At 33.7% G+C, this 12,370-nt stretch overlaps 1 protein-coding gene across 1 annotated transcript in view; it reads right to left on the bottom strand.

Moving 5' to 3' along the window:
* LOC306873881 (protein sidekick-1-like) overlaps positions 1 to 12,370 on the bottom strand; it is a gene marked incomplete at its 3' end in the record, with an annotated part of 220,011 nt that overhangs the window by 100,611 nt on the left and 107,030 nt on the right. The window contains exon 7 of the mRNA XM_079423407.1: positions 435 to 461. Coding sequence (XP_079279533.1) covers positions 435 to 461 — 27 coding nt within the window. The remainder of the gene's footprint in view (positions 1 to 434; positions 462 to 12,370) is intronic.

Here is a 12,370-nt window from a genome sequence, read left to right as displayed (position 1 = left end):
CATGTAGAATCCAAAACCTACATTTAATGTCTAACTAGAGGAATTTTATTAAAAATGTATATTTTTGCGTTCCTATTTGCTGTGCTCGGTGGATTTGTCTTTTAGTGAGCTGCAGTATTTGTGCTGGCTTACACTGTTTCTCCTAAAATTAAGACCTATTATTGCTTCTGTTCTCGTCATTGTTCTCCATCTAACCCTGTTGAAAATGCTTCCCGCAGCCTATAAATCTGAACGTAGCCCATGTATCATCTTTTGGGCAATCAGAAAGGGAAATGCCAAGAGGACGAATGTTCACTTCATAACTCAAAATCTCAAAGCAGATGACCATCTGATGTTATCAAAGGAAGGAGACAGGAGAAGAGGGCAAGTGAACGAGAGAGAAAGCAGGAGGAAGAGTGAAGATTACAAGCTTTAAGGGTTCATTAGTGTCTTACCAAGGGAACCACGATTCCTCTTGTTTACTGCTCATCAGGTCACAGAGAGTAGCGAAAGAAAGAAAAAAAAGAAATCAGAAAAATTAATTCCTTTCACCAAAATACCTTATATATCTTCAAACTTTAAGCCGCAAAAAACATTAGCTCCACTGTTCTTGGTCCCTCTGTCACACCTGCCATGATTTTATCATCCTGCGACATGTAATTATGGGAATTTACTGCCCTTTGACCTGCCCTTAATGGAAACACCACACTTATTGGCTTCCTATTTTCACTTAAACCTAGAAAATGAGGTGCAGACCTTACAGATGACAGTAAACACACAGAGATAAACAAAGAGATGCATTTGGATCAGTATCACGCAGAGAATGAGTTTCAGGATTTATCAAACGCAAATATATTTCATTTAGTTTAAAATATCTATCTCAGCTACCTACAAATAAATAAATAAAGAAATAATTGTGCTCTCAAATGATTGATCATGATTGATTGCATCCAAAATAAAAGTGTACTGTGTAAATGTATTATGTATAAATAAATACACACACATACAGTATATATTTTGAAAATATTTACATGTATATACATTAATATATTTATATTCTTATAATTTATATTATATATAAATATATTTAATATATACTGTAAACATAACACAATTTTCTTAAATATATACATGCATGTGTTTGTATTTATATATACACATAATAAACATACACAGACAGTATACGCACATATATTATGTAAACAAAAACTTTTATTTTAGATGTGATTAATCGTGATCAAACGTTTGACAGCACTAATATATATATATATATGTATGGTAACACGTTACCATATATTATAATATATGGTAACACTTTACAATTCATAGCTTTCAGTCACGTGACCGGCTCGAAGACTTGGAGGGCAAAACATCCATGGAACTGCTGCACAAACGTGCAAATTTTTTATCTGTTTCCCAGCCGCAAATATTTAGATCACCTCTCAAAAGAATAAAACAAAGGTATTTCTGAACAAAATGCAAGTTTTGGCCATTTGCAATCCATATTAAGCATCCGCGGCAATATTTCAATCATAAACAGTGTGACAAAACGTTATTGTAATATTAAAAGATCAAATTCAGTATTCACCATATTAATGATGCATAGTTTACATATGCAAGCAGATGAGGCCGGAATATGAACGCAATCCGCTAAACGGTTCAGTGTTTTCCTTCTAATGGTTTTCTATGGGAAGCCATTTAATGTGAAACTTTGCACATTGCGTTTATATTCTGGCTTCATCTTCTTGCCTGTACAAAATATGGATCATCAATAAGGTGTTTACTGAATTTCGCTTTTTAATATCTGCATTTTACTACATTATTACTTGATGAAATCTGCGTAAAAATAGCTGGCGGTCAGTGGAGCAAAGCTGCGTTTTTCCCGCCAGGTGGGCGTTCCTATAAGGGTGTGATGTCACGTGAAAACTATCAATAGGGTTCAGTAGTTAACATTAGTTAACTACATTAGTTAACATGAACTAAGAATGAACAATACTTCTACAGCATTTATTAATCTTAATGTTAATTTCAGCATTTACTAATTCATTATTAAAAGTTGTGCTTGTTAATATTAGTTAATGCACTGTGAACTAACAATGAACGACTGTATTTTTATTAACTAACATTAACAAAGATTAATAAAGAGTGTAAAATGTAGATTTCATTGTTCATTCATGTTAATTAATACATTAACTAATGTTAACAAATGACACATTGTAAAGAGTTACCAAATATATATGTATATATATATATATATATATATATATATATATATACATACATACATACATACAGTGTATATATATATATATACACACACACACACACACACACACATATACATAGTATATATATATATATATATTGGTCTATAATTTGAGTATGGGTGGATTAACTCAGCATCATCAAACTAACTTTTCAGCATCATTAATCCAGTCTTCAGTGTCACATAATGCTAATATGCTGATTCAGTGCTCAAGAAACTTTTTTTTTTTTTTACCAATGTTGAGAACAGTCGTGCTGCTTAATATTTCTGTGAAATCTGTGATTTTCTTTTTCATCCTTTCTAAATAAATCTATTCATAAAAATAGTACTGACAGTAGTGTGTATAATACAGTGCATATATAAAGTATAACATGAGAGAGAGTTATTCTTCAGAAGGTAGCTTTATCATTAGCTCATCATCCTGTCATACTGCAAGCTAGTATTAACATTTAAGTGAAAGTCTCTCCCTCTCACTGTCTCTGTTGCTCTCTGTCACATACGATAACCTCAGCAACTGTTGTGCTTTTACTGCTTTTACATTAGACGGGTGTCGTAGGAGCAGTCACACTGCCAAAATGCCAGACACTGCCAAAACTCCACAAATAGCAAGTGAAACAGTACACATTATGAAATAATAAACATTCTAAACTAAACAAGCTGTGCTGCATTGTCACACAACTTCATTACATGCATTTTTAATCTAGTTTTGTATAAAAATATCTTAACAGTATAGGCTCTAGCCTAGTGGCAGCACACATGCTTCGACACAATGTGGGTTTTCCAATCCTGTCCTCTGGAGTAACACAAGTGTCTCGCTCAAGGACAGAGCAGTGATTAGGAAAGGAATTGAATGATTCTGGTTTTGATTCTGATTGCAATTAATGATTCTGTTACCTTAATGATTCTTTTAGTACATCTGAGGCAGGGTTATTATAGTTAAATAAAACTAAAACCATAAAAAACTTAATTTATTTTACTTAGGCTAGTTGCCAAAGGCAACATTTCTCAATTTCATTTAGTTTAACTTGATGTACTAAAATAACTCAAACTGAAATAAAAACTAATAAAAGTAACACTGTAAAAAAAAATAAAAAAAATTGAAGTTCAAAGATTGTTGGAGAAGTACATTTACATTTATTCATTTAGCTGACGCTTTTATCCAAAGCGACTTACAATTGCTATATATGTCAGAGGTCGCACGCCTCTGGAGCAACTAGGGGTTAAGTGTCTTGCTCAGGGACACATTGGTGTCTCACAGTGGATTCGAACCCGGGTCTCTCACACCAAAGGCATGTGTCTTATCCACTGCGCCATCACCACCCCACTATTGTAATAATACTCTTTCAAATTCAAAATGTAATATTTAATACAATACTTCTTTGTAATTGTAAAAATGTATTAGCAATGCCAGTTTTTTTTCCAGTGCATATAGACTGTACTATAAAATACTATAAATACTACAAACTAATAAAATAAAATAAACATAACTAAACTAATAAAATTGACAAACTTTAAATTTAAAAATGAAAATGAATTATATTAAAAGAAGAACAAATAGCATCTCAGTACTAACATAACACAGCACTGTAAGAAAAAGTCCATAGAAAAATAGATATTGTCCTTGCAGAAAATTACCTTTACATTTTCTATTAAGTTGACAGACATTTCCTTCAACCCTAAAACACAACACGATTCAAACAACTGTAAAAAATACAGAAAATTCCTACATATTATCATGGTACATTGGGCTTTGTTTTCATTTACAGATTTTACTTGAATGACAAGTAAAAAAATTACACAAAGTTGAATAAACGATGACAGAATTTTACGACAAACTTCTTGACAATCATTCAGATCATATATATATATATATATATATATATATATATGTTTTTTTTTTTTATATAGAATGCAGCTGTTTAGACACATAAAAGTATTAAAAATCACCTCCGAATAACTTTTACACTGGAAATTGGTTCTCTGTATCATGGAAAACATTATTCCCAGCAGCCTCCTGTTTTACGCTGCACATTTTTGTCGAGTGAATGAAGTCATTCAGGTATTCAGCACAATCAAAAATGTGCTCATTTTGTTTGTGATTACACACACACAATCAATTTCTGTGCTCCAATTGGTTATTCATTAGAAGGGTGTTGTAGGAGGAATGCGAACCAAAATCTGTGACATTGCCAGCTAAGATTCATCGCAAAGGCAATTTATCAGCCAATTATGTGATCCAAGACAACAGATTTTGCCTTGCGACAAAATAAATCTTTTACAACCTGCAAATTTTGTCTTGGGCAATGAAATAATGTGAAAAATTGAACTCTGCTTTAAGCAAAAGTTTGCTCTCATTAATGCACAGGAGGAACAACTGAGATATTAAAGAAATCTCATTTGCGATATTCCTCTCGTTTCTTCTCCCACCCATTTTCTCCTGAAAACTTTACAAACACGAACAAGGGCGAAGCAAGTGAGTGATGAAGTTTCAGGGAGGAAGATGATATGCCAGGGTAAATGAAGAGCAGAGGAGAGCGGGGAGAGAAGAAAGGACACGAGAAACAGCGGATGAAAGGAAAAGAACAGGATGAGTGTGAGGGAGGAAGTGAGAATGAGAAACAAGTCATGAAAGATTTACATCATCAGGAACTGACAGAGGAACACCAGCAGCATCAGCTACATGAGAGAGAGAGAGAGAAAGAGAGAGAGGGGAACTGATCATTCAAAAACAAGCCCATGTTCATGCATGAGCAGAAGCCACACACATCCATTTGACTACATATATACATATAATATTTGGATTGGAGGCGCATGTTATTCTTATCATCTGTCACTCTTAATCTCTGGATCTGTAATTGAACGGGAGATGATAAGACATCAGGAAATAAACAGATGAACCCCAGTAAGTCTCTCTCTTCATCTTTCAGCGTCTCTTTCCATTCCTCCCTCCTTTATTTGTTGCAAGAATTCAGACATCACTTCATGAATATCTAAATAAATATGGAGCAGCAAGGGTAAACATGTTTATCTCGTAATCCAGAATGGAGGGGTTAAAACATCAATATCTGATTGTTGTTTATTTCTGATTTAGAACTCACTTAAATGCATAGTTCATCCAAAATTTTGAAAGATTTTCACACCCTCATGTAATTCCAAACCTGACTTTCTTCTTGGAACACATTAACAAGTTATGTGTTTTACTGAAAGTTTAATGTTGTTTTGACCTTAACATTCTTCAAATATCTTATTTTATGTTCAGCAGAAGAAAAAGTCATATGAGGATGAGTAAATCATGACAGAATAGTCTTTCTTGTTGTTGTAGTTGTAGTTGTAGTAATGACTACAGGTCCAATTCATAATGATTTGAAATCTGACTACAACTTTTTGTTTGTGGTGGTGGTGGTGGTGGTGGGGGGGGTGTTCCTTTTATAATTCAGAAAAAAACCAACAACAACAAAAAACCTTTGTAGTTAATGGACCCACTTTGAACTGGAACCCACACTACCAAAAGTCTAGTGTCAGTATTTTTTTTACAAATCCAAAAAAATAAAATAAAAAAAACCATTAAAAAATCGTAAAATGTTAAAATTCATGGTCCGTGCACTTTTGCGTCCATTCATTTTTTTCGTTTTTTAACCCAGACGAAAAACATGAAAAAAGAATGGTTATTGTATTTTTAACTGCTATGCTGAAAACCACAATTGAAATTAGAACCGTACACAAAATTCTTCACGAAAAGGTAAAATATTGACTTCTTTTCAGATTTTTGTTTATGAATTTTTGTACTTTTAATAAACATTTGAAAAATGCACAAATTAATATAGAAAAATTTCGATTTTAACAGCTTTTCTTTGGCCAAATTTAATAATGCTTCTCCCGCACGTTCAGTTGAGAACTAGAGTCTTTGGAACAATGCAGAGACTTAATAAAAAATATGGTTTTTAATATAGACATAGGTAGAATCCTGGGAACTTTATCGTCGTGAAATTATATACTGGGATATAATTTTGTAAATTTTGTGTGCTATCTGGATCAGAAAGGGCCATGCATGACATGTACCTTACATCGTGTTAGAGCGCTACACACGGTTTAATATATGGGGTAAAAATAGAAATATATAAAGTTATAAAGTTAATCTGATACAGGCAGGCCGGTTCCTGAATCACTGAGAGTGCTTCTGATATCAGTGACTGTACTCTAGTCTTAATATACATGTTGACATATTTTTGCCCTGTTAATTAATGCCGCATTTATATGCAGATGTCACTCTCGAAACATTGCAGCGTGCAGCTGTCACTGGTCCAACAGCATCATGAAAAACAAAACTTATTCATATTCTGAATGGATTAGCCAAGAAAGCGCGCAAAGCGCTCTGCGCTCTCTATAATAATTATAAAACTGTCATTCATTTCAATTTATCGATATCTCACAAAAATCCGTTATAATCAATGAAGATCTACACTGCAAAATGAATCTCTTATTTACATCATGTTACACTTTGTTTGTTATAATGAGAGACTCCTGGGGCCTGTTTCGTAAAACAAGTTTACCAAATAATTAGTTCAGTTAGTTATTTTGAAATCAGCTGACAATAAGTCATACTAAGTGAAATAATACTGGCTTATTTGGTAAACTTGTTTTATGAAACAGGCCCCCGATTGTGCAGCACTGAACAAAACTGTGTCTTGGAGTTGATTCTAACTTAAAAGCATGGCCACTCAGGAAATCAACAGAAAATGTCAGTCATCCTATTTCTAGCTTTAACCAAAGTCCCTTTGCTTTAACTGGCCTTCTCTTGCTTTTGCGTTTCATTCCCTCTAGCACTCCTGTAGAACTTGCCCAGGATACAGTTATTTGCAAAGAAATATGTAATGAGTATTTCATACATGTTTTTAGGCATGAAAAATTAAGATCATAAAAATATCGAAGCTAAAGGTTTTCATAAAGCAGTTATGGTAGTAGCGCGAGAGGGCGCTAGTGTCTGTATAGAGACGCTAAAAAGGTAGAAATTAAATTTAGCATTTAGCCTATATACATTAAAAAACAAACTTCATATCATTTTTATGATTTTTAATGAAATCAGAATTTTGAATAATGAAAATCTGTTTGTGCCTGCTTATTCTATTCATCAGTGTTTGAACCAATTTTTTTTTTAAATATATTAAAATACAAAACCTATTTTCTATTCTAAATTTGAATTATTTCACAATATTACTACTTCTTAATGTATTTTTGATAGTATAAATGCAGCCTAAGAGACTTTCAAGAACATTTAAAAATCGTACCAACCCTGAATTTGTAAATTTTTGAACGGTTTTGATTTTAGTTACAAACCCACATATTTTACCACTAGGCTACACCAAAAAAGCACACATCTGGTGGGATTACACTGATACATTCCTCACTTCATCTGGAACATTCTTTGAAAACACACAGCTATAACAGAATTTTTATAGTGATCATGATGTACTGCTTTCTGTTCGATCGAGAAAGAGAACGATGCTGCGATTGTGCTGTGAAAGAAGCATGCAAGACAGAGATAAAGAGAGCTAAACCGGGACAAAACAGAAATTGCAAAGAGATCTTTCCTTTCTCTTTTGCACACCAGCACCTATTGACCGAGGCCAAGTGAGAAAGAGAGGGATGTCCACTCCCTAGGTGTAATTTCTGGCACTTTTTCCACTTACCCTCAACGGACCAAACAGCAGAGCTGCCTTTCGCTTTTGTCAGGTAATTCACACACTTAGAATGAATCCAGTTTATTCTTTCAGGCCGCAGCAGGCAAGGGTGAGGAAAATAAGTCTGAAAGCCAGAGACTTATTTTTGTAGTATTCCTGGTGTCTGGATGAATTCATAAGTGCTGGATCGCAGCAGTTCCCTTGAGAGTGCTAACAGACTTAGCTATTAATATACTTTCAGGGCTCATTTTAATCGAACGTATCTTCCTGTTCTGCCGGCAGAGATCTTTTGATCATGCCAAGAATGCAGGAGAAATGGCGCTTAATTAAGAAGTACAACCCAAAAGAACTTCCCAGATCACCTTTGAACACTGTCAGTGAATGGCAAATTGCTAGATCAGAAAAACTTGAAACATCTTCACCTAGAACTTTCAGTCCTTTCGGTTTAGTTTCAGCTTGAGTGTCTAGCGTAAAAAAGGATGACTTTCTAGTTTAGTTTTGAGTTTTGCAACCATTTTGTGCAATGAGCCTCATTCAAATAGCTCGAGAAACTATTGCATTTTTCGTAGAAACACAAAATCAGAATAACGTTTTACAGTTTATGACTCATTCTGCTTGTTTTTCATGAATGAGGCCAAAATGTCAGTAATTACCTGTCCTAACCAGCAGCAAATGTCAACTGAACATTTGCACAAAAAGAGACATTCTGTCGTTGGATTCATCATAAAAACAGATTTCATGGACTGTCATTTTCTGTGATCTAAAAAGTGTCTTTTTATGCTATTTTTAGTTTCAGAAAAGTCAAAACCTTTTTGCACAATCAGTCTAATTCACCTAAAACCCTTCATTAAAATTGTTTATAAAACCATATAATGCTATTGACAGTTACAGATGGTTAAGGGGGGAAAAAACTCTAAACTTTTGATTGAAAAAAGTTTTGATAAAAGTTTTGATTGATTTGACTTCTTATGTCCTCATTTGTAAGTCACTTTGGATAAAAGCGTCTGCTAAATGACTAAATAAATAAACTAAAAATCCTCTTGCACATTATAAATATTGAAAATGATTACTACATGATGTGACTTTCATTGTTATTGTTATTAACCAAAAGTAAAACTACTAAAAAAAATTAATATAAAAATAAATATGGATATAAATATAAATATACGCATACATATTTTAAGAAAAACTTTTTATTTCAGTTAATTGCCAAGCCAACATTTCTAATTTTCATTTAAAGTACTAGAATAATTAAGATAAAACTGAAAAAATAAATAAATAAAAAATGTCAAATGTACATAACAAAATGACTAAAACATAACTAAAATTAAAGTTGGAAATATAAAAATAAAAGCAAATTCAAAATATTAATAATACCATAGATATAATACATTTTTTTGTCATTTCATGCAGCATGTTTGCTTTCAGTGAGGACAGAATAATTACTTGACATCTGTTTAGGACACAAAGTGAGTTTTTTCGAGATAAGTACTCTACAATCCATCACAAAAAGGGTGTAAACAACAAGCAGGTCTTGAATCACGACTATATACACTCTGGATTGGCATGGACATGATTCAAGTCCCATGTGTCTGAGTGTGTGATCTGGTTAGCTGTCTTTAGAGAACAATTTGGTAAAGAACAGTTAGCAGTATCTATTGGCTAGTTATTTTAGTCACAGCATGTCTGGTCATGTTTAATGGTTTTCGTCTTAGACCCAAAATATGGTTTAACCCTGTATCTGAGTTCAGAGTTTCATCACTGATAAGATGTGATTTTTCCTCAGGTCACTAATGCATAAATATATTAATGTATAATAGCTCATTTAACATAAAGGTCCTTTTAGAGTGAACAAGCTCTGCACACAAAATATTTGAAACGTATACTGTATGAGCAGCGCTTCCATATCTGACCTCTTAACGTGCATGTTAAGCGACGTGTAACGGCATTAATTAATTAAAAGTGACAAACTCATCCAGCCATAGCGGACCAAATTAAAGAGGTGAGTCTCTGAGGGCTCTCAATATGACTGAGTGATACCACAGATCTACCTTCAGCAACTGCATGTGTTCAAACAGTCCTCCAGTCAAACTCATTACAGCTGTATATCCATGAAGGTTAGAGTGTGATCAGAGATCTGAAGATATCTCAGTATCTCCGAGCTGTTTAAAGTTGTGTGGTTAAACTCAGGTAATTGGGTCATGAGGTCTGTTACTCACAGTCATGCCAAGTGAGTAAACAACAGTTGAGAGCTTTTAAAGTTATAAACAACAGCAGGCGATTTAAGAGCCATGCTCATTTGTGGATTAATTTAATCGTTCACTCATTAATTTATTCACTTATACATTTTGATCCCTTATTTGCAGTGAATCACTTACTTTCTTACTTCTTGAAGGATAGTCCACTCACTTATTTATTCCTTTGTTCATTCATTCACTTCAAACTTTCTCTATTTACTCAGTGAATGACTAATTCATTTACTTTTTTAACTCTTTCCCCACCAGCATTTTTTTTTTAAGTTGCCAGTTGCCAGATCATTATTGATCATTTTCGCAAAAACTTTATGGCCCCCAGAATCTAAACATACAATATATCAAAGAACAGATGTTCTGCTTTTAAACAAAACAATCCATTTTATTCCAGTTTCATGCTTTATTTTTTATCAACAATTGTGAATGTGGGTTTCATTAAAAAAGCAACATTTTGAACAAAAAGTTGGGAAAACTGACTATTTGTCAAAGACTAAATCCGGATTGGATACAGAACGATGATCAAAACACAGATTTGCACAGTTTGCACAGTCCTATACCCAATGGCGGTTCTGGGGGGGGGGGGGGGGGGGCCCCAGGGGACCCCTGTCAACAAGCTTGCCCCCCCCTTTGGCCCCCCTAAATTTATAATCATATCACAGCAAACAATTTTGGGTGAAATGCGCAGTTTTTCCAGGAAACTATATATATATAAAAAAGAAAAACATCACCAGCTGCTAAATTAAAATCTCAAAGCTTATGAACGCAAGGACCAATTGGAGGCGTTCAGATGAGTCATCACTGAAACACGCTGTTTCCTCACCGCACACGCTGGCTGACTGAATTCTTTGACTAATTCTACCATCAGAAATAACAAAGTGAAGATGTACGAATGTAAGTAAGATATTAATTTCACAGTGTAAACCGCTTTAGAGATTATTATAGCAGTTTTTGAGAGTGCTTGGAACTCGCTGGACTGAAGTGAAAATGTTCTTCGATAATGTAAATGTTCTTTGCTCTCTTTTTGTACAATGAAAGTGTTATAGGATAATTAGCTTACACTGTTTTTATTAAATTCACATTAAATACAATGTCAGTTGTATTAAAAGTATTTTACGGTATGACACCCATATCTGGTACCATATCTAGTAAAAATATGGGCTTTTATGTGAAGTTAATAGATTACAGTATTAATCTACTTTGCCCATCGCCCATTATAGATCAACTAAAAATCTATAATGGTGCAAAATGCATTTACTTACACATATTTGAGAATCGAGATATTGCATGATATATTTTGGGGATATATCGAATAAAAAGTAAAATAAAAATAATAATAAAACCCCTGCAGAAAAAACATTATATATATATATATATATATATATATATATATATATATATACAGAGAGAGAGAGAGAGAGAGAGAGAGAGAGAGAGAGATACACCATTACAAAATTAGTTATGGGTTACTGGTTATTATGGGACTTGTATTGGTTTTACTGGAAACTGTCAAATAAATAAAACATCATGAAACATTAATTTTAGTTGAAATTGTTATAGATTACTTCTAGAGATTGCAGTGATACATGATATGGTGAAAAATGACTGAATGAATAATACTTAAAGTAGGTTGAGATGAATATTAAAATTGTGCCCCCTAAAATCAGCATATTAGAATGAAGGGTCATGTGACACTGAAAACTGTTGGCTGCTAAAAACATTAAAAACTGACCCCAAACTTTTGAACGGTAGTGTATGCGTCCTCATGTAGACCGCTGAATGTGGATTACAGAGGCTCAGGCTGCCACCGCTATGAAGCACACTGACAAACATGAATTAATCCAGTTTACTGTCTAGCTGCAGGAGTGACTCATAGGCAGCTTGACTCAGGGACACGTCAAATTAGACACATTCAAATAAAAGCGTTCTAGTGTAAAAGCACATTGTAAACGGAGGACGAGTAAATACAAACAAACAATGTGATACAAATATTTCTACAAACACTCTCATGCACACACATATTGAAGACCTTCAAGGCTGAGGCCCAATGGAGTTTAATATGAGAGATAAATTGCCTCAGACTTGACGCTCAATGCGAGGTAAGAATAAATCCTGATAACAGTTCAAAGTTAATTTTGTCAACTTCTAGGCTATGCTAGCATACAGATGGCATCAAAGCTAAAAGGCATGGACTAAAA

This window comes from Barbus barbus, assembly GCF_936440315.1.
Source record: "Barbus barbus genome assembly, chromosome: 8".
NCBI classification, from domain to species: Eukaryota; Metazoa; Chordata; class Actinopteri; order Cypriniformes; family Cyprinidae; genus Barbus; species Barbus barbus.
This window is presented reverse-complemented; position numbering and strand designations above follow the sequence as displayed.